At 44.2% G+C, this 23174-nt stretch overlaps 1 protein-coding gene across 1 annotated transcript in view; it reads right to left on the bottom strand.

The window, feature by feature from the left end:
* Positions 1–8492: 8492 nt before the first annotated feature.
* Positions 8493–23174, bottom strand: part of SPHKAP (SPHK1 interactor, AKAP domain containing) — a 52251-nt gene continuing 37569 nt past the window's right edge. Inside the window, exons 5-10 of the mRNA XM_054386214.1 lie at positions 22880–23135; positions 18890–22619; positions 14626–14895; positions 10815–10867; positions 10546–10730; positions 8493–8636 (exon numbers count right to left, since the gene is read on the bottom strand). Of these exons, the coding sequence (XP_054242189.1) occupies positions 8493–8636; positions 10546–10730; positions 10815–10867; positions 14626–14895; positions 18890–22619; positions 22880–23135 (4638 nt within the window). The remainder of the gene's footprint in view (positions 8637–10545; positions 10731–10814; positions 10868–14625; positions 14896–18889; positions 22620–22879; positions 23136–23174) is intronic.

Here is a 23174-nt window from a genome sequence, read left to right as displayed (position 1 = left end):
GCAGGTGGTTCACACGTCATAGAGATAAAGAGGAACAAAAGCAAGATGAACCCAGTCTTGTGGTTTTGGCAAAAGAAAAACAAGAGCTGAATGACCCGAGTCCAACAAGAGGACACTGTGATGAAGAGGAAGATGAGAAAGTAAGGGGTCTCAGAAGACCGCCGGATGACTGTGATTTTATAAAGTGACAGTAGGGGGCAGCAAAGACCGAGAGGTGAAGGATCTGCGGCTAGGCGTTGTTGTGCTCCAGATTTCTCAGCAAACTACTGAATATGATAACCACTGCCCAGGAATTGTTACTCACATGTGGTACTAACCCTGGATATAAGGTGTGTAACCAGCTCTTTTTGGCGCTGTGCCCATGGTTGTGTAATAAAGTGATACCTGGCTTAATAGCTACCTGAGCGAGTGAGTTAATAGATTTCGCTGCATCAGATCTTTCAACTTAAATACTTTTCTTACCAACTCAGTAAAATGTGGAATAACATTAAAAATTAATCTAAACGATCCTTTACCACAGAACGCCAAGGAACAGCGGAACTGTTTTAACAACTCTTTCAAAACAGGAAGCTCAGTAGAAAGTGTGGGGGGCCAGAGCATACCTGGAAATGAGAAGTGTGTTATGATTTCCTATATATTACTGCATAGAGGCCTTTGTGAACCCTGAAATAAATATAACCTCTCCTATGGAGACAGACTGAAAGAGCTGGGGTTTCTCAGTCTGGAGATTAGAAGGCTCTGAGGAGACCTTATTGTGGCCTTCCAGTATCTGAAGAGGGCCTACAAGAAAACTGGTGAGGGACTTTTTAGGATTTCAGCTAGTGACAGGACTAGGGGAAATGGAACAAAACTGGAAGTGAGGAGATTCAGATTGCATCTTAGGAAGAACTTCACTGTGAGGGTGGTGAAACACTGGAACAGGTTGCCCGGGGTGGTGGTGGAAGCCCCATCCCTGGAATTTTTTAAGGCCAGGCTGGATGGAGCTCTGGGCAGCCTAATCTAGTATGAAGTGTCCCTGCCCATGGCAGGAGGGTTGGAACTGGATGATCCTTGAGGTCCCTTCCAACTGTGACAGTTCTGTGATTCTGTGACAATAGGTTTTGTAAAACGGCTTTTCCAGATTTCTTGAAACACCAATTTACAGTCTTCAGGACAGCAAGTTTGAAAGCAGAGCTGATGAAATGATGCAAAATGTCGTTTGGGTAAAGAGCTTTTTCATTTGCAGAATTAAAAATGGCTTGTACATAATAATGGTTAGTATCTTTTGTTGTATAAGCATATCAGAGTTGTTCATTACCTTACTAACTCTCATCAAGAACAGCCAATCTCCTCCTACTTCCCAGAGCTGGAAGTTGATCTGCTGAAGTCAGTGCTTTTGAGCAATGGTACTCATCTGGGTGAATTCTGCAAAGATATTTACATTTGAAAACAGCTGCTTAATAAGTCATCTTACATTTTAAAGTTTGCTGTTGTGTTTAAGACCTGCTCTCAGCTAATAAAATCCCATTTAAATTTACTTGTTCATCATAGACATGAATGATTGAATCCTTGTTCAAATTTCAGTGTAAATTGTGTATTGGTTCTGTGTTGTGCCACGTTTGAGATTGTGTTGTTGGAAATACCAGAGACAAGCAAATCCAATCAGAGCTGGATTATTTCCTTCACTCAAGAGCAGACAGAGGTGTGTGAAAAGGTCTTGTTTTATGTTTTAGTTCCATTTAAGGCATGTAAATGAAACACGAGTGTCAGTTGCTTCTCAGATACTAATACAAGTGGGAGTGAGAGTTCTTGTGTTTCCAGAGAATGTTCCATGTGTCTGCATTGTTTGCAAATGGGTATTTTTTTCTGTTGCACTGGAGCATAATCTCAAATGAGTGCATAAACCCATCTTTTTGTTATTCCCAGTGACTGTGGTGAGGGTGTTTTGTTAGACACCCCACAGAGGAACACTTTCATAACAGTTTATCAGGTTTTAAGCTTTCATAGTGCTGCAGCATGCTGTAGTCATTTGCAGATTTTTATCTCAGTTAGTGCTGGAGCAGATTTTGATGGACTGAAGTACATTTTTTTTTTTTAAATGCTGCTTTAGAGTTTGATTATTGCATCATCTGCACAAGCTGTTCTTTGCTGGCTTGGAGTCCTGTGGATGAAGCAACTGCAGCACTGGGTGTTGGAAGAGCAGAATTAGTCCTGTGATATGAAATTGAACATAAACCAGTCTCATTACATTCCCTTTTTTCATAATTGTTAAGTATTTTGTTGTTCAAAGCTGCCCGCGTGGTGCCCTAAAAATGTCATGGATCAAATGTCCCTGAATTTCCATAATTATCCATTCTCATATGCAGATATCTGTATACTGTGGCTGTTTTAAAAAACACAAAATATTTTTGTCATTTCCACATCTTGATTGCCCATCTCCACTGTTGTGGCTGAAAGTACAACTTCCTTGAGGGAGCAGAAATTGTTATTTCTCTAACAAAACCCCACTTTTCTGTTTCTCAGTCTTTCAGTGGACCATTTTATTTCCGTTTTGATCCGTGTCTTCAAACACAAACCATATTATAGTATTTTTGGTCACTTACAAGGTATCAAGGCCGGCTGACAGTATCTGGAAGCATTTTCACCTATAATAAATCCTAGTATGTATCATTGTGACTATGAGGTAATTTACATGCAAAAAATGTACTGTCTGATTAAAGGACCTTAGAAGTGATGTTAGAAAAGCAATGACCTCCAGAACCAGCACAATACAGGCAGACATCATATTTGAAATTCCATCTTTCAGATTCTTTTCCCGATAACTCTCTTTGTTATGGTTCTACATGTTTTGTTTTTTTTTTTTTTTTGTCATGAACTTGCAGGATGTAGACGTTGCTTGTTTTGTTTCTTCCTAGGTTTGAAAACAAAAAGTATATAGCTGAAAGCATCCTAGAACTGAAAAGACTCAAAATACTCAATTCAGCTGGATCTCTTGATTCACTGTATAAGACTCGATTATAGTTGGGCTTTCTTTCAGACCAGGCACAGTATCCTCATTTGGTTTTGCCCTTTTAGGTCTGGTCTAAGGTTACTGCTGGTTTCAGAGAACATGGAGAAAAAAACAAACATTGAGGAGAATACAGTTCATTCAAGTGAAACATACATGTGAAATCAACACTATGCAATAACTGCAATACCTGCTGAGGCACTGGGAATTTTTTAGTTAGGGTTCAAAATGTTACAACTGGAACTGCTGTTCTGACAGGAGAAGGAGACAATACTGACTTAATGAATATTTTTAGCAATTTTTATTTTCATTACCTCAAATGTTGTTTTCTTCTCCCTTCCTCCCTTCTTTCCTCTCCTTTTCTATTTCAGGTGCTCAAAGTACACCTATTGCCACTGACTAGTGTAGCATTCAACAAAGCTGATTCCCAGCAAGTTCTTTTCAAAGTCAAAATACACAGCCATTAGCTGAAGTTTTGTGTTTGTAAATAAATTGTGAGGGAATTCCAGTACTCTTGGTGCAAAAAATAATTCAGCCCTGCTGCTCATAAGCAACTTCAGACATGATTGAGGGGTAGTTTTCAGTGCTCTGTGGGAGAACCAATGTGAGTTGTAAAAAAGTAGTGGGTAAGATTCAATTTATGTAATATTTTTCTTCCTAGGTGATACTGTGTTGGCAATTAACATATTTCAGAAAGAAAGACCTTTATGGTAATAAAGCTATATGAGTCTTTGATGTAAATGCATTTGGGACTTTCCCTGTGGTGGCATAATATCCTCCTTGGCTGCACTCTGCTTTGCTGCACTTCACTGATTTTCAGCAAAGGCTGGGAGGAAGGCACAGTATCCATCAGCCAGACCTGTCTTCACTGCAAATTGTTCTAATGAGTGTGATAGCCCAGCTGCCTAATTCAACTCTGTCCTGCTAAATGCTGTGCAGCTGCAAGGTGCTTTCTGAGGGCCGTGCCTTCGGAGGGGTTTAAAGTAGTGGCACTATGAATTTGATCTTGTGTAGCAAATGCATGGGAATGGCTGGTGCCCCCAGCACAAGGACATAAAAATGTTGGAGTAGGTCCAGAGGAGGCTGCAAAGATGGCTGGAGCACCTCCCCTATGGGGACAGGCTGAGCCAGGGCTGTTCAGCCTGGAGAAGGCTCTGGGAGACCTTACAGCAGCCTTCCAGTAGCTGAAGAAAGAAATTCTTTACGGTCAGGGTGGTGAGACACTGGAAGAGGTTTCCCAAGTAGATCATGGATGCCCCCACGCTGGAGGTGTTCAGGGCCAGGTTGGACAGGGCCTTGAGCAACCTGGTCTAGTGGAAGGTCTCTGCCTATGGCAGGGTGGTTGGAACTAAATGATCTTTAAGGTCCCTTCCAACCCAAACCACTGGCTGGTATGGATGTGCTTCTTCCTTGCCTGCCATTTGGGCCAATTGGTAGCTCATGTGGGCTCTTTGAGTGGGGTGCAGGGTTTTTCCCATGGCATTTTGAATGTCAGGATTTATGGTCCCATTCCAGTTGTGCAGCTCCATGTGAAACTGGATAAGAGAAACACTAAAATCAGTCTCTTCAGAAAGGTTACCTGCTGAATTAACAGATAGCTGTAAAGAGGTAACAATTTTTATCACAGACTACAATAAAATGGTTAATTTACTTTAAGGTGCTATGAAAATCTTTGGCATTATGACAAAATTGAGGTTGGCTGTAGTTTTTCAGCTTCTAATAAACCCAGCATCAAAATCAGACTAACCAAGACCAAACTAAACATGAAGTTTCTAAATACTTCTCTTTCAGTAGATAGCTCAATAGCATTAATATATCTACAGGCCAAATTCTGTCATCTATGACCTAGGTGGTCTTAGGTTGATGGTTGGACTTGATGATCTTAGAGGTCTTTTCCAACTGAAATAATTCCGTGATTTTATCTGGAGACCTTGGAGGGTGAGATGGTGGTCAGCAGGCAGTCCTGGCTGGGACTGGTACTGAGGAATGTGTCTGCTGTTCTCATGGATGACCTCCAACTGCCAGGGCATCTCCTGCAGCTCATGAGGCTCATCTGGTTCAGTAAACTGTGGTGCATCTCTTCAAGCACTTGCCCAGCTCCCACTTGTACCTGTTGACAAGCTTTGCATCCTCGAATGTGATCATGTGTCATCTCTTGATTGCTGTGAACCTGGCTTGTAGGGGTTTCATCTCTGGGCTCCTAGTCTGTATTGGGAACAAACTGAACAGCCACCTCTCTATGCCCTTATGGTACCAACAACCTTGTGTAGTTAGGGATGCTGAACTGCAACTAACTGACTCTTGAGATTTTTACCTACAATTGTATCTGGTATGAAGTTCTCCTGTGTATTTAGCATTGACTTTTCTCAGCCTTTTTTAATGGTGGACAAGTCCTGTTCAGATTCACCCAACTAAGTGCTGGGTTCTTTTTCTGTTTAGCAGTAGAAATACCTTCACACCTATGCAGCAGGGCAGTAAATACCCGTGCAAATAAGCAGCAGAAACTCTTTAAAATTCTGCCTCCCCACCTCCTGCCCACTTCTGCAGCCAGAGTAAGCACTAGCAGGATTCACTATGTCAGGAGTTATCCTGGGGTTACTGCCTGGCAGGGAGCATGTAACTCACTGTTCTGTGGTGCTAGGAATGTTAGGATCGACCTTGATGGAGCTGTGGAACCTGAGTGAAGCTGTAGCTTTGGTGTGGAGGTAAGACCTAGAGCTTCCTCTGCCTTGGTTTGGGCAGGGCCATGGCTCACTCAGCAGAGCTTTTACAGGGCTGGCTGGAAAAGATAATTTTGGGGGCAGAATGGCTGGAAAGCTGCCCAGCAGAAAAGGACCTGGGGGCTCTGGTTAACAGCCAGCCTAACATGAGCCAGTATGTGCACAGATGGCCAAGAAGGCCACCAGGATCCTGGCCTGGATCAGGAATATGTGGTGAGCAGGACCAGGGAAGTGATTGTGCCCCTGTACTCAGCACTGGTGAGGCCACACCTTGAGTACTGGGTTCAGTTTTGGAACCCTCACTACAAGAAGGACATCGAGGGGCTGGAGCATGTCCACAGAAGGCCAGCAAAGGTGGTAAAGGGTCTGGAGAACAAGTTTTATGAAGAGCAGCTGAGGGGACTGGGGTTGTTTATTCTGGATGAGAAGGGGCTGAGGGGAAACTTCATTGCTCTCTTCAACCCCTTGAAAGGAGATTGGAGTGAGGTGGGGGTTGGTCTCTTCTCCCCAGTATCAGGTGATAGAACAATAAGAAATGGCCTGAAATTGTAACAGGAGAGGAAAAATTCCTCTTCTGCAAGAGTGGTCAGGCATTGGAACAGGCTGCCCAGGGAGGTGGTGGAGTCACCATGCCTGGAGGTGTTCAAGAACGTGGCACTTAGGGACATTGTTTAATGGCCATGGCAGTCTTAAGTTGACAGCTCGACTTCTTAGAGGTCTTTTCCAACTGAAACAATTCTGTGATTCTGTAATAGGTCTGACACCTCTATCGCAGTCATGAACATTTTAGGAAGGCAAAGCAGACACATGTTAGGACATAAATTTATTTCTGAATAAATGGCAACATTCAAAAGTACAGAGAAACTGCATCACACTGTTACAACTCTGTCATGTTATTTGTGCTTTGTAGGATAAGTAAACATTTATTCTATCACACCAAAAACTGACAACTACCTGTATTTGGCTTAGAAATAAATACACCTTTCCACGATGAACTCAAAGCACTCCATCTGTAACACCTGATGCTTTATTGACTTCCAGCCTTGGAACTGCTGAGCTTCCAGAAGAGCTGCTTATGTGGTGGGAGTTCTGGATGCTCAGCAGCTCTTGGGGCAGGCCCAGGACTGCGTGGTTCTGCTCAATGTAGGCAATAAACTGACCTTTGTTGTTACAGTAAAGCTACCCTTGCTATTCTGTGCACCCTGTAGAGCAGTTGTGGCATACTATGTTCCACGGTAGCTTTGACCCACTAACAATCTGTGTTTTGTAACACATGAGTGATGCAACCATGCAAGTTGAGGAATGGTTTGAAAGATAAAATTGACAATATGGCTCTTTTAATAAATTATTTAAAACTACTTCAAATTTTTCAAAAATATTTAGTGCAAAAGGATAGCTGTTTTTTTCTTTCCCAAGAAATATTACAGAGGCATATACCGTTGTATGGAAAATAAAACATCTCTTAAGTACTTTATTGGGGCAAGCAGGCAGGGTTTCTATTTCACTCTTTGGGTGGGAGAGATGAAAGAAATACTTTCAAAGGAATAACTGGCAGAAGAGCTGTGATGTGAACAGTTGTAATTGACCTTTAAATTCCAACCCGAGCTCTTTGGAAGAGTCAAGAGCCTGCATTTTTAAGTGTGTGGTACTAACTGATCATCTCAACCAGGTGATACCACCGCACATCTTGGCAAACAGCTAGAGAAACATTAGTGATGTGAACTATCACATCATCCAGACGCTGACACCTAAAAAATGAACAGGTATCTGCTGAAATGTTAACCATTGCTTTGCTTTCTTCTAAGTTACAAAAACTAAGAGTTTTATGAGATGAAACTTTTCAGATACACATTTCTTCACTTTAATAACAATTTATTGGATTAAACTAAAATAGTATTTTTTTTCCACTTCTTTTCACTGATCTGTGGCAGGTAACAGAGTGCTTGAAGCACTTTGCATAAGGATGGTACTGTCATTACTCCTCCTTATTGGGTAGGGATACTGAGGCACAGAGGTGAAGTGACTCATAGCAGGTCTGTGGTGGGACCAGGTGTAGAGCCCTACTGCCTCCCTGGACAGCTGTGCTCAAGGGTGTCCTGGGTGTGGCTGCACCATGCTGCACTGTGTTGCCTCCATGTGAAGAGAAGTGAGTTCTGAGGGCAGTGACCCAGAGGCTTGATTTCACTTCACTGAGATGGGAGTTGGGAACAGCTATGGAAGAGAAATAATCGCCCTGAAAGAAACTGTTTACAGCAGCTTTTTACTGTGGCATCTGACTGTGAAGGTCTTAAGGGTTGAAAAGTCTCCACCTCTTAGCAGGCTCTGGGGATTTAAAAATAAAATAATTATTTCAGTAGGGTAATGGGTGTCTCCAGGCAGCATGGATAAAACTCTGGTTCTAATAGTCAAACTGTACAAACAGTGGTGTGTTAAACCTGAATATTAGTGTACTATCCCATTTAGCTGATTGATTTAACCAAACTGATGAAAAAGGTACATATTAGATACTTAATTAAGCCTTTATTGTGTAGTCCATTAATTCAGAAAGGTGAAAACCCAGCCCCTTCTAGTCCAGTCCATCCTGTAGCACAATGTGTCGTGAGTCCCTTGCGGTACAGACAGACACAATACACCTTGGCTCACTCTGCTCTGTGTGCACTCATGGAATGGATGCATGGTCTTCCTGTGGAGATTGTCCATCTGTGCCCATTTTACTCAGTGATGTTCAGAAATCCACTGCTTAGTTAAACTGGAACCAAGTGGAGACACTGAAGAGGTGGACTTCCTTAGCCCAGCTCAAGAAGCCAGTCGAACAGGCTGGGTGTCATTTGTCTGCCTTCCTCGCTGAGCTTGCAGTACTGCACCACAGCTTGGAAGATATCCCCCACCTTCCAGGACTTCTGCTGAACTAACTGCACAACATCTAAAAACTAAACAAGAAAACAAACCAATCTTAGCATCTGGCTGATGTTTGATAAATACACACACAGAGCTGCCAGACCATCCTTTGTGAATGGGCACAATTCACCATGTGGCAACAGAAAGGCTCCTTCCACACAGGAAACGTCATTACCCCTTTGAAAGAAAACCCAAACCTCTTCATCCACATTAGCTGCATTGTAATTGATATTTAATTTTCTATATTTCCACACACATCCTATGCTATTTTAAATGTTCACATAGCACTGGTGAGAGGGAATCTAGGCAAACATCCGTCACATGAAGATGTTTGACAGAGTAGTGGTTGAACCACAGAGAGTATCTACATACCGTTTTTCTCAGCTTTCAGACAAACCAGAGGTTAAATACACATTCTTAAGCAGCTGTGAAAAATCCTGAATTTTGTCCACTTTGTACTTAATAATGGGCTTCACCATGTCCTGCATCTAGCCCTGTTTCTTCCTGAAGCACATAAAGGAAAATCAAAGCTTTTCAGTTCTTTGAATTCCACAATCAGTATCAAATCAGTTTGTCCCTTCGATGCTTCCGGTTCTACACCACCCAAGAAAACAGTCTCGAGCTGATGTAGCTGTTTGCTATTTACATACTGAAGCCTAAACTTTTAATATGTATTTTAATGCCCTTTAATAGGCACACGATTGCCACGAGTGCTGTTGTCGGCAGGATGTGCCTCATTATTCTCCAGTGTATCTCTGCAATTGAATTAGCTGTCTGCCAAAGCACATGGGTAAAGCTGACAGCTGCTGCTTTCATTAGCTGCAATTTGCACTGCTGCTGCTGAATGCATTTTAAATGATGTTTATGATTCCCAAATGCATGTACTCAAGAAAATCAAACAATATATCTGTTACTCAAAATGATCTTCTCATGAAAGACCAAAATACTGATTTCTAATACTTCTTTTGTTAATTAAGTTGAACACTTTGATACTTAGAATCATTAAGGTTGGAGAAGACCTCTAAAATCAAGTCCAACCTTCTACCCAACACCTCCATGACCACTAGACCTGAAGTGCCCCATCTATTTGTTTTTTGAACCTCCAGGAATGGTGACTCCACCTCCCTGGGCAGCTTGTTCCAATGCCTCATCACTCCTTCAGTAAAATTCTTCCTAATAGCCTATCTAAACTTCCCCTGCTGCAGCTTGAGGTCATTTCCTCTTGTCCTGTTGTTAGTTACCTGGAAGAAGAGGCCAACACCAGCCTCACTACAACCTCCTTTCAGGTGGCTGTAGAGAGCAATGAGGTCTTGTCTCAGTCTCCTCTTCTTTAGGCTAAACAATCCCAGTTCCCTCAGCCACTCCTCATAAGACATGCTCTCCAAACTCCTCACCAGCTTTTTTCCCCTTCTCTGGACACACTCCAGCACCTTCTTATACCATGGTGCCCAAAATTGGGACACAGTATTTGAGGTGCAGCCACACCAGTGCTGAGTACAGGGGCATGATCACTTCCCTCTCCTGCTGGCCACACTATTCCTGTCATGATGCTGTTGGCCTTCTTGGCTACCTGAGCTCACTGCTGGTTCATGTTCATACAGCAGTCAACCAGCACCCCCGGGTCCTTTTCTGCTGGGCAGCTTTCCAGCCACTCTGCCCCAAGCCTGTGGCACTGCATGAGGTTGTTCCGACCCCAGTGCAGGACCCAGGACTTGGCCTTGCTGAACCTCATACAACTGACCTTAGCCCACTGGCCCAAGCTATCCAGGTAAGGCTTACCTTAAATGTTGGCATTTTTACTTTTGGTAGTAAACAGCAGCATTGCTGTCTTGCAAACACAGATGGTTTTGCATATGCTCTTAAGCCCAGTAACTTCAATAAATCATAGCTGCTGCTGTGGTTCAAGTGCATCGATGCTATTCTCCACTCTATAAGCAGTACCTTTTCAATTCTGTTTTCCTGAGACTTCTTAAAATAGATGGTTGGGATTCCAAGTTCAGAAGCAGCTATCCACTGCAGGGTGGCTCGCAGCTCCGCGTCAGGGCTGTCTGGTTCCATATCAAAGTTTATCACTAGCAGGTCCTTCTGACAGTTAGCTGTGCCCACTGAAAGCTCAGAAGTGCTTTCTGGAAAAACAATCCCAACAGTTAGTGTGCCATGACTTGTGTTAACCTCAGATTGTCTGTTTTAATCAATACAGTTCAACTTACCCTCCGTATTTTCTGTCTGTTCTGTAAGGAAAACTTTTTCTTCCACTAATTCACTTAGAAACAAACAACAACAGAGCTCATTAGTGATATTTAGGAACAGTCTACAACATTGCTTCACGATGGATAAACTTTTCCCTCAATGTAAGACCTAGAAAACTGCAAGAAAAAAGCTACACAGGATGAAATAATACAACGCTGAATACATTTCATGGATTTAATCTTTGAATCAGGAAAAGCTTTGGGAATTGGAGCATTATTCCTCTAAGAGGATGAAGTACTTGTACTAGCTACACTGTGTATTGCCTTTCACCAGGATCTCTGTATCTTTAGTTAGACGAGCAAATGACATTATGGTATGGCACAGCAAGTCTCATAGCCTGGGTGGAATACTGAACCTACAGTGTTCTGCAGGGCTACACTCCCTGGCTGAACATGTCCCAGGCTGGCTTTCTGGTTTTATCTTTTGTAGTTAAATATAGTAGTAACTGTTGGTCACTTCAGTTACTGCTGCTTTAAAATATATTACTGTTTGGATAAACAAATTCTGTTTACACCTTGTAAGGATTTCCATCTCTCTCATAAACTACAGGAAACAAACTCCAGGCATGTGGTCACTGCTTCAGCTTCCTTTTCTGAATGTACACATGGCAGGAGACTGCAGAATCACTGCTGCTGTCACACTCATTCCCATGTTCCTGGAGGGACATCACTCACAGTGCACATCCCAAGCCTGTCCCATTCTGCCCTCAATCCAGAGGACGCTGCAGGTGTCAGGTTTTTCTAGCCTGGGAGGGCACTAGTCTTTAACACCTTCGTTCACAGGACTTCAGATTCTTCCCCAAGGCTGCAAAGAGTCCAGGTTAGATACACTAGTGCAGCAGGTGCTGCAAAAGGTGAGAGGCAAGGATCAAATGGCAGCATGCAATGTATGCTTTGTCATGACTTGGAATCACAGGTGCTTAATAACCTCCTTCCCAGTAGATTTGTTTCCAGTCCTCTGTTTGAAAAGCAGATGTATTCTATACTTTGACTTTGATTTGTGGAAGTAAAAACTCCTCCGACCTATTAGGCCTGCATCTGAGAACAGCCCCTGAAAGCTAACATGGGGAGTCAGAAATGTATCCCTTTGGTCTTTGAAATATAAGGGAGAGAGGTCACTGCCTGCTGTGAGGATGGGAATGCTTCACAAGGTCAGTCTCTGAATCAGCAGCTGAGAGGGAATGTGTCTAACTCACAAACAACCCAGGTTTCTTACAGAATAAAACCCCTCTCAAAGAAGGACAGTTGTGGTATAGTCTGGTAATGAGCTGTAGAGGTTTCCTGATGTCACCAACTTCACAAAGCTGTACAATGTATGATGTGTGGTCTCTATGCTTCTGCCATGGCCCATGCCCTGATGGCATCACCAGCTGGCACGTGTCACCAGGTACCATAATCTTTAGGCAGGTACTTGCACATCTCTTGATAATTTATCTGCATGCTCAGTAGAAACATGCTCAGAAACAACAGGAAAATGTACATTGGGCCAAATTATTGTCATTATTATTAATAATAATTTATTTATTGATATTAATAATATTGACATATATTTTCCTTTGACTTTAATGGATCCTTGTTTGCTTGACCTTACTTGCTATTACAGCAGAGTTTTGGCAATATTTGAAGTTACTCAGAGAAGAAAGTTCACACTATGATAGTGCAGAAAACTCTTTTAGGAAGAGTGGTTGCTGGATCCATGTTCTCTTGAGATCCATCTGGCTGGGCTTTCCTGTCATCTTTCACTGTCTGGTGCTGTCACTGCATAGGCACCTGCATGTGTTTTCTTCTGAATCTAAGGGCTGGCTCAGCAGCAGGCATAGAGCTGGGCTTGGCACATTTTAGATGGTGTAAATGATTTGCAGTTAAAATCAGATTAAACATCAAGTCTCACTTCAGTGACTACTTACTTAATCACAGGAGAAGATGTCACGTTCTCCTGATAAACTTCCAGGTCCATAATGCCAAGACTGCTAGTAGTACTGCTGTTGCCATTGCTGACAAAGCAAAAGTTTAAACATTAGTGCCAAGCTGCGCCAAGCATGTCTCCATACATCTCTCTTTAATTTCTTTATGCACAAAGACAAGTGAGGAGGCTGGTCCTGCTATGCAAAGTTCCACAAAATCACTTCTGCTCAGCAAGTGGTTCCCAGGATGAAGCACTCTAGTATGCTCAAAGTAATGAGGCTTTTATTACAACAGTTCTAGATGGAGCATGTATCAAATGATACTGTAAACTGGAGAGGAAAAAAAAAAGTGGCCTATCTTCTTGCAAATGGCTTCTGCAGTGAACATTTGGCCTCAAATTCATGTACAGAGATGTCCTGGAGAAAACCTGCAGGGATTCAGATCCCTCTGAACGTGGCAAGTTACAGCAAGGTGTGTAGTTGCCCATCACCACTTACCTGTTTAGTGTCTCCATGCCTGTAACCAGCCCCCATGTCAGCGTATTACATCAGACCTCAAAGGCTCTCAGGACCCGAGGGAACCCACAGGCACAGCAACAGCCCCTCCTGTTTCTGACTACTCTGCAAGACTGAGGTTTAAATTAAAGCCAGTGCTCAATGGGACCAGCAATGACCAGAGGTATTCTCTTTGGCTTCTTTACAAGAACCAAGTGTTACATCTGAGAGTATCTGGAAAAGACAGCACCAGTTCACTTGATGGCATTGTTATGGATTTGACAGATCACGTCATGTTGCATGGACAGGCTGTGGATGTGCTGGCTGCAAGTCAATCAGCATATGCTAATTCGGTGTGGCAAACTAATCTGAACCACTTTGTTTGTAGTGGAAAAGCAACTAACAGTGTTTTTCCTTATGTGGGAAGGACTGATTAGACAGTTCCTTTCCCCATCACACCATGGGTTCAGACCTGCTGTGGCAATTCCTATCTCAGCACAGAGCCCAAAGGCACCAAACAACAGCTCTCTCAGACCAAGGGCTTTGTCATGAACTGGTACTGTAATAGTGGGATGAATGATCACCCACAGATGGGCTTTGTGCTGTATTTTTTCAGCCAGCCAACAGTGCTCTCTGATAGAGACTCTCTCTTTCCTGCTTCATTGCCACACTCTTCTCTCCTTGCCGTCTTAATATCCTGGTAATTACATGACAACATTTTAAAACCTAATCCAAGAGCATGTGAAGAAAAAAATCTTGCTCAATTTGAAGTCATGAAAGGGATGAAGTCAGACTAACATCATTTTATATAAATTCTGAGGACTCTAACAGTTTTAAACATGTCCTGACTTAAACAATAACGAAAAGCCACACATTGCACTGGGAGCTCTGGAACTTATGCCTGTTCTGGGGGAGCTCAGCCATCCTCTGCTGATGTGCTCCCCTGTGCCAGGCTAAGCAGCTCAGGGCTCTGTCTCTGCTCTCAGTGCACAGATACCCGGTGGGAGAACAGCAGTCTCATCAATCTCAGCTAAAGAGATGCCAAAATAAACATTATGCAAATAGTAGTGGATAGATCAAAGGCAAGACAGTAGCAATTAGCTTGTCCGATGGCCCTTTTGCTATAGGACCGAGGCACTTGAGTGGTGCCAGGAAGGCTTTTTTGTCTGAATTTAGTTGCTCACCAGTAACAAAAAGACCTGGCTGAGAATCAGGATGTTGCTAGCTCTTAGCAATACGGCGATGAACTCTGTCTTTAGGCTGTCTTTACAGTATTCTGAATCAACCTCGAGCTGCTGCCCTCATTCCTGACACATGGCACTCAAATGGTTGACTAGACCATGTCGTGCACTGAGAACACACAAGTGTGGTACCTCAGGGATCGCTCGCTGAGCTGTAGGTAGCTGCTTGTGTCGTCGGGATTGTCCTCATCATTAGCAAGCTGGGACCAGCTGCCTGTGCTCTCCTCACTGCTGCTGAGGTGGTTTGGGAATTCTTCAGCTGCTTTTGTCTCTCCTGGGATTTCAACATCATCTCTGCTCTGTGGGCTCCTGCTGGTAGGGTGAAAAAGACAGCACATTGGCATTGTAATGCAGGCAAACAAACCAGTCTCCAGACAGTGCTGCTTGTTAAAGTCAACCATGCTATAAAATCACAGAGATGCAAGAGTCTGGACAGGTTTATAACTTATACACAAAGTCCAGCTGAACATATGGGTTTGAGACGTTCTTAAAAAAAGGGTCATCTTATGACTGCTACAAACAAACACAAATCAAAGCCTGAAGTATGCTGAAGTATGCATAGAAAAGGTTCAGCTGGGACAGGAAGGTTTTGCACATACAGAAGAAACTGCTCAATGCATAGGCTGACCACACTTCAGTGGTTGAAATATGGGGTGTATGTTAGTGCAAAACAGAGAGTTCTTTGAAAAAGATCCCTCTCCTACTAATGGCTGAGTAAGTTTCTTGCCAGGGTTTCCTACTCTGTTAGTACTGTAGATCTCAAAATGAGGTGGGAGCTGGTCTCTTCTTCCCAGTATCAGGTGATAGAATGACAGGAAATGGCCTAAAATTGTGCCAGGGAAGGTTTAGGTTTGACATTAGGAAAAGTTTCTTTCTCGAAGGAGTGGTCAGGTGTTTTAACAGACTGCCCAGGAAGGTGGTGGAATCACCATCCCTGGAGGTGTTCAAGAAATGTGTGGGCATGGCACTTTGGGACATCGTTTAATGGCCATGGTAGCATTAGGTTGAGGGTTGGACTTGATGATCTTAGAGGTCTTTTCCAACCAAAACAATTGTATGATTCTATGATTCTACCAAGAGCTGTGACTTTCTGATGACTCTCAGGGTCTTTGCTGCTTAGGCTGGGGAAGGACAAAGTGTTCTTTTTCTAGGCAGGTGTGCAGCAGGGAGTCAGAAATCAGACCAAATGTGGTGCCCAGCCTGAGTTTAGAAAGTACAGGTGAAGGGAAAAGTGCTTTATAATTCTGCACATTTGACATGGCACACACCCCCACATATACATACACCCACTTCCTCAAAAGCAGGCACAAACACCAAAACATGCCCTTAACTTCAGAAAGGGAAGTTACTGAGAAGAGACTGACCTGAAAAGTAAAAGTAGTGAACAGAATTAGTTCTGTTCCATAAACCGAAGCAGGACATTCAGAGCACTCTGTGACAATACCGTGGAATCATGTTACAGAATCAGAGAATGGTTTGGGTTGCAACATCATCAGTGCTTGTATGGGGTAAAGGGACTTGCTTGTCTGAGGGCCTCTGCTCTGCCCAGCCATCAGCATCTGTCACTAACTGTGCCTGAGGAAGGGCCCTGTCTGCCTGAGGGCCTCTGCTCTGCCCAGCCATCAGCATCTGTCACTGACTGTGCCTGAGGAAGGGCCCTGTCTGCCTGAGGGCCTCTGCTCTGCCCAGCCATCAGCATCTGTCACTGTGCCTGAGGAAGGGCCCTGTCTGCCTGAGGGCCTCTGCTCTGCCCAGCCATCAGCATCTGTCACTAACTGTGCCTGAGGAAGGGCCCTGTCTGCCTGAGGGCCTCTGCTCTGCCCAGCCATCAGCATCTGTCACTGTGCCTGAGGAAGGGCCCTGTCTGCCTGAGGGCCTCTGCTCTGCCCAGCCATCAGCATCTGTCACTGTGCCTGAGGAAGGGCCCTGTCTGCCTGAGGGCCTCTGCTCTGCCCAGCCATCAGCATCTGTCACTAACTGTGCCTGAGGAAGGGCCCTGTCTGCCTGAGGGCCTCTGCTCTGCCCAGCCATCAGCATCTGTCACTGTGCCTGAGGAAGGGCCCTGTCTGCCTGAGGGCCTCTGCTCTGCCCAGCCATCAGCATCTGTCACTGTGCCTGAGGAAGGGCCCTGTCTCCTGAGAGCCTCTGCTCTGCCCAGCCATCAGCATCTGTCACTGTGCCTGAGGAAGGGCCCTGTCTCCTGAGAGCCTCTGCTCTGCCCAGCCATCAGCATCTGTCACTGTGCCTGAGGAAGGGCCCTGTCTGCCTGAGGGCCTCTGCTCTGCCCAGCCATCAGCATCTGTCACTGACTGTGCCTGAGGGCCCTGTCTCCTGAGAGCCTCTGCTCTGCCCAGCCATCAGCATCTGTCACGGACTGTGCCTGTCAGCCCTGGCCCACAGGTACCAGCCTCATCCCGAGGTAACATGGCAGTGCTGAGTGGCCAGGCCACAGGGCGCTGGTGTCATTCAGGTTTTTAATGCAGGGCAGGGAGCACTGGCACTCAGTCCAAACCCTGAGGGATTCTGTGGGTGCTGTTATTTGGTGTTTTGGCATTTTTTCATTCATTATGCAATTCCATCTCAGAGCAGCGACACTGTGAACTGACAGTTCTCTACTGCTGAACACTCAGCACTGACAGGACTGGCTCTGCTGCACAGCTTCCCTACAGGGAACAATTCTCTTTCCTTGGTGATGGCCTCTTTCCCCAGGCCTGCAGCACTTTTTAAAATTTAGTTTGTTTTTTTTCTCATTGACTGTATCTCTGCTTGATACTTTGCCTGGAGCCCTGTGTGCCTGCATCCACACCAGCAAGTAACTTCATGCAGTAGGAGTGGATCAAACCAATTGGTGATGACACTTTTATGTCTACATTCTATATATTTTTAGCATTTTACTTTAGCCTTGGCTCAGTCCAGACAGCCACATCACAAGTGCTTCAAATCCACGTGAAGAACCACTGGAAGTTTTGCTTTCCCAGCAGGGGCACTAGCACATCTGAGACATACTTGTGCGGCTTCTAGCTGAGATTCCTTTTCAAGAGATCTGCATTTCACATTGCTAACAGAGCCAGTGCATGAAAATGGAACCACACTGCATCACCAACCCAAAATGCTCATGGAGGTGTAGCCTCTGCTTACTAATTCTGCTCTAACAATCTTACTGCTCTAAATTCCCCATAGCCACCTTGAGAACTCTGCACCAGAGGTAGAGGAAAAGTTGTTATTAAAGAGTTCAGAAACCATGCAAAAATAACTTCATTTTCAAACTGCCAAGTTCCAAAGAGGAGGATTTCTAAATGTATCTCATTAAACACAGGTGGGTTCAAGGGAAGAGGAAGGTTAGTGGAGGAGAGTCAATACGAAAGAAGTGATGCTATGATAATTATCCCCCTAATTGCTACTATGCACAGGGAAGCACAGGCTTTCTCACTTTCTCAAAAGCGAAAACAGAGCACTGCCTAGAACAAAATGAGCTACAGAATGGTTTCTAATAGTGTCAGTGCACTCTTCCCAGCACTTTGAGATAATGGGGTGCTATAGAGCTCCAAATGATAGGCAGTTTAGATACCATTAAAGTAAGAGATACAATGAAGTAGAGTTAAAAATAGGCAAGGCCCTGAGAGAGAGCCTTGCTCCTAACCTTACAGCATCCACAGCAACCCTCTGTACTTGCTCTATGCTCTCATGCTGGGCTGACACTGTGTCTTAACCAAAGCAGGCTACAGATTTCCCAGCAAAAGGAGCACAGTAGTAAGGAGAGGATCCTTTGGGATACCCTGTAGGACAAACACCATGAAATTAAATTAAAATAAAGTAAAATTTTATTCTTTTCTCTATCTAAATTTTGCCAGAGCAATCTTGAAACCAAGGAGGTGAGTGTTGCTTTTAATTACTATTTTATTTCCTCCATTAAAGCATTTTTATTACTTGTAGCTCCAGACTGTAAACATAAAGCTAAACTCAAAACTCCTGGAAGTCTGGTCTTGTTTCCAGGCACACTAAGCATTTAGTTACACAGTCACAGCAGACATCTACAGGCCCAATTCTGCTGTCTTCCTTTTTATGCTGCCTTTCAGTTATTAAATTGAGATATCAGCCAGTGCTAAATTAAAGTTCAAACTTTGTCTGTCTTTCCTGTCTTGACTGTGGAAGACTTCAGTATTTGTAGAGAGACAAACACAGTGTTAAATTTACTCAGAACCACAGCACTGTTGTGTTCAATGTGAGTTTGCTCTAGAGATCAGCACTGTGACATATGATGGGGTGACTTTGTGCTGTAAGCCCATAGTAAGAACTTAACCTGTTCCTTTCTCTTACCTTATACCTTTAGCAAAACAGTTTTTACTGGGAATTGAAACACTAAAGCAATGTGCTGATTTGCTGGCTTGCCACTTACCTGTTTCGCAGGGATCTGGAAACTGTGTGTTTCCCATCACAAGCTTCTGGAGGCTTTTCTTTGCTTTGATGCTCGTTTCCAGGAGGCACACATGAAGTTAAGGACTCCAAGTCTTTTTCCGGTTCATCTCGTTGATCAGTTTCTATCTGAATTAAAGGCACTTCCCTGTGCTGACCCACAGGGAGGCACCCAGGGCTCTTCACAGGCTCTTTTTGCTCCACATTTCCTCCATCCCCTCTGGGTTTTGACTGGCTCTGAGTTGTGCTTTGGGGGTGTTTGCTTTCCAACACGTGTTCTTGGCTTGTACAGTCAAAGGAATCCTGCTGGACGACAATTAAACTTTTACCACTCTCAACAATATTTGCAGCCAGTCTGTTTGCATATTGTTCCACCTGTGGTGGGGATTCACTGTGGAAATGCTCTGTCTCTGCGGCTTCAGCCTCATCTGCTATGATTTTGTTCTTGCGCATGAGAGATTCAATAGAACTTGCCCATGTCTCGTGAATCAACATGTCCGTTATCTGGTCAGTCTTGCACTTTTGGTACAGGCAGGAGTCAGACTTGCAAAGACCTGCAGAAGCCACGGTACTGACCGGCTGCACGCTTAAAGAATCCTGGTGGTGGTGGGCAAATCCATCTAATGAATTTGCCTTCACTGGGACATTCACTGTTAGCCTAGAGCCTGATACTCTGCTGTCAGGCACTGATGACTGCCTAAAGCAAAAGGGTGATCGTAGAGAAGGTGGAAGCAAGCTGCCACACCAGTCCTTTGAATTCCGAGGGGAAGATAAGTTCTCTTTATTTTCCTTTTCTATTTCTCTTAGCATATACCTATAAAACTCTTCAGTGATGCTTTCTGTGCTGGACTGTTTGGATGGGCAACTTGGCCTTACATTAAGGTGACCATTTTTCTTGGCTACCTGTTGCAAAGCAGAATTTAAGATGCTGTTTGCATTTTTTCCTGCATAGTAGTCCAATAATAAATCAAACCCTCTTCCTTCATTTTCCATCTGGTTCACCATAAATCTTGAAAATTCATCTGTAATGCTTTCACAACTCGACTGCTTTGAGACAGAACTTGTCTGGCTCACAGAGTGACCCAAGGTGTTCATTAGGCCTAAGGTATTGAAAGAAGTTTTGGAATCTGAGTCCTCCTCTGGTATGCTCTCGCAGCTTGAGGCCTTGGCTCGGCTCCATCTGTCACAATGCAGTCTGTTTCTGGGGTGGTTTGGACCCTGCCAGATGCTATCAACCACAGAAAGCTCAGAGAGGTTCATGATCTTGGCAGCCACTTCATCTGCAAAGATATTGACTGAATTTGGTGTGTCCTCGAGGTTTATAGACTCATCTACTACCCGATTCATCAGTCTCTCCTTTAGCTCAGGATGCTCATCTGTTTTTCTTTTGATCTCACTGAGTCGAGGTGCTCTGTGCTTCCGAACAACTGAACCATTAGCATGGGGTTCCTTCTTCCGCTTCATGGTCCTGCATGATAAACTCTGGGTCACCAGATATTCATTACCTCTCTTCCACGCACAGAACCAGGGCTGCTTCCCATTTGAATTTTCCAGACAAATGGCTGCTATTTCTGTTGCCATAGAGACAACTGTTTCTGCCAATTCTTCTGCAAAATCTGTTATACAGTATTTGTCTGCTGAATTCTTCACCTGCAGCACAGGCTGGGAGGGAAGCAAGCTGTGATTTCCTAGTAGTGACAAGCTAACCTGGAGGTCATTGTTTAGCACTGTCTCGCTCTTGTGCTTGTCATGGCTCTCTGTATTCTCAGTGGCACTGGAAGATAGCTCTTCTTGAACACCATTGTTTGCAAAGCTATTTTCTCTGTCTGAAAATGACCTGTAGTCCTTCCAAATATTGTTATTCTGGGTTGGGGATTTGTAACAGTCTCGTGTGGTTCTTTTCAGGTATCTTCTCTTGGGAGATGTTTTTGCAATGAGTGCATTATGCCCTGTGGCTCTACTCATTGGTTCTGAATTCAATGTGGCACTTTCCTTTCTATTCACATCTTTTGTGTTGCTGTTCCTGGTGTTCATGACATTTCCCAGATCTTTGCTAGCACTGGTGCTGTAAGATGTACCAAATGGCTCAACAGCAGATGGATCATGGGGGCTGTGTGACATTTCATGTGCTGTGGCCTGTGTTGACCATCCTTCTGGTGTTGTTACTTTCTCTGCTTTTGTCCCTTTGGAGAAAAGAGGAGAACACTCTTCAACCTGCCTTATGTCGTTCATCTTCTTGCAAGTGAAATATATCACATTAAAAAGCAGCTCGTTTGCAGTCTCCATGAAAAAGTCTTGCGCACTTGAGCCATTTTCTGAATGGGGGCATAGCTGTCTCCTCTTCCTCACCTCTTCAATGGAATGGCGTAGAATAATATTGGATAAGTTTTGTGCAAGTTCATCCCTGATTACTTCACCTGTGTGTGGAATCTGTGGCCTCGCTGCTGTCTCTATAATTTTTCCATGTATGGATTCCATAAAATGCCCTACATTTCTGTATGTGTTGGGTGCTGTCAAAATGATTGATGCCTCCTTGAGAAGTGCCTTTGCTATGCTGCTGTTCAGCTTCTCCATGCTGCTTCCTATAGCTAAGCTGCAGTGCAGAGTGACAGCTGCAGATGTCTGAGCTGCAGATAGCAGTCCACTCGAAGTCACAGGGTACTTCTCTTCCTTTGTTTCCCCCAGACCACAGACAGCTACAGCACTTGCTACCTGAGTCATGCCACACAGTGCAGATGGAAATGAATATTCTGTGCCAGCACAGTCATTGAGTAGCTGTGATGATGCTGTGTGCAGCTCTTCATTATCAACTGCTCCACTTTTGGAGTCTGTTGCTTCTTGGTCCTGTCTGAATCTTTCTGCAGCCTGGGGACTGGAAATGGTTCCAATAACAGTGGCTGCACAAGCTAGAGCCACTTCCAGAGCACTGTGGCCATGCCCGTTCGACTGTTCTTCCTCAAAGTAATCCAAAACTTCAGAAGAACTCTCTGCCTCAGCCCAGTGCCCTCCCCAGTGGCTGGGGAAGGCAGCCCCTGGCCAGTCAGACACGTTCTCTGAACTGTCTGGACTTTGCACAATGACGATCTTGGGAAGTTCATTCCATGATCGGGAAGCAGATATGTCCTCTGACTTATAGGAGCTTCCTACAGAGATGCTGACGGCAGCCTCCTCACTAAAAGTGGGCTGAGACTGTGACAGTCTAATGAATGCATCCTGCAGAACAGATTCTGCCAAATTTGTGGCATACTGACCTGTAGTCGCTGGCTCTTTCTGCAAGGGAGGATCACTTTTACTGATGTCTGCACAATCCTCCCTGTCTGTCTTCTCACTGTGTTCCACTGCTGGGTCATACAGAGGCTCCAGCTCCTCTTTAGCCATTCTGGTTAAAGATCCATCTTCTAACACGTGTGCTGAGCAGGAATTTTTTACCTCGCTAGTCAAATTAGTAGCACTAAAGGATGAAGTAGCTCTTCCAGCTAATTCCTTCTGCAACACTGTTTCCTGGTCTGACTTCTCTTCAGATTGTAAGATGCCATCTTCTGCCACAGTGTTCACAGCTTCAGGGACTCTAGGAGCAGCAGTATCTTTAGGAATGCAGCTCCTTTCGAGAATCAAAGGCAGCCTGGCCTTTCTGTAGTGGAGACTTTCAAATCCCTTTCCTTTATTTTTTTTGACATCAAAAGATGCTTCTGAAACACTTAATTTTTCATGACCTGTTAAAAGAAAAGAAAGAAATGCATTTTTGCAGAGTACCCTTGTACTACTGTATACCACACTCCTGCTCTGTGAAACTCCTGTACAGCCACGTATTCTTCCCTTTGAACAGGTTTGAAACACGGATGGCTGTCCAGTTTCTAAACTACAAATGGACACATGCATGAATTATCACTGACTGCAGTTTCTGTAAGCACTGCCATGATTGCCTTGCTGAAACAAACACCAGCAGAATTACATTCAGTCCCATTGATTTTACCAGATTTACATTCATCAGCCTCGTTGTCATCCTCAAGGTGCTCAGATGCTGTGAGGAAATCTTCTTCTATGGAGGACACGGAGCAGTTTGTGTCATCCTCGGGCTTTAAGATGCGAGTGTCTGTCTGCAGCTGTCTCTCCTGAACGAGCTCAAGTCCAATCAGAAACTTGTTTATTTCAAAAATGATGCAGCTTGTGCTGTTCTTCCTGTCCCCCCTGGCACACTGAACCAGGCAGACATCTGCCAGCCAAGGACACTGGAGGAAAGGAATCTCAAATGGTTATTGAGTTAAAAC

The sequence above is a fragment of the Indicator indicator genome, chromosome 13 (assembly GCF_027791375.1).
Source record: "Indicator indicator isolate 239-I01 chromosome 13, UM_Iind_1.1, whole genome shotgun sequence".
NCBI classification, from domain to species: domain Eukaryota; kingdom Metazoa; phylum Chordata; class Aves; order Piciformes; family Indicatoridae; genus Indicator; species Indicator indicator.
Note: the sequence above shows the minus strand (reverse complement) of the source record. Positions and strands in the feature narration are given on the sequence as shown.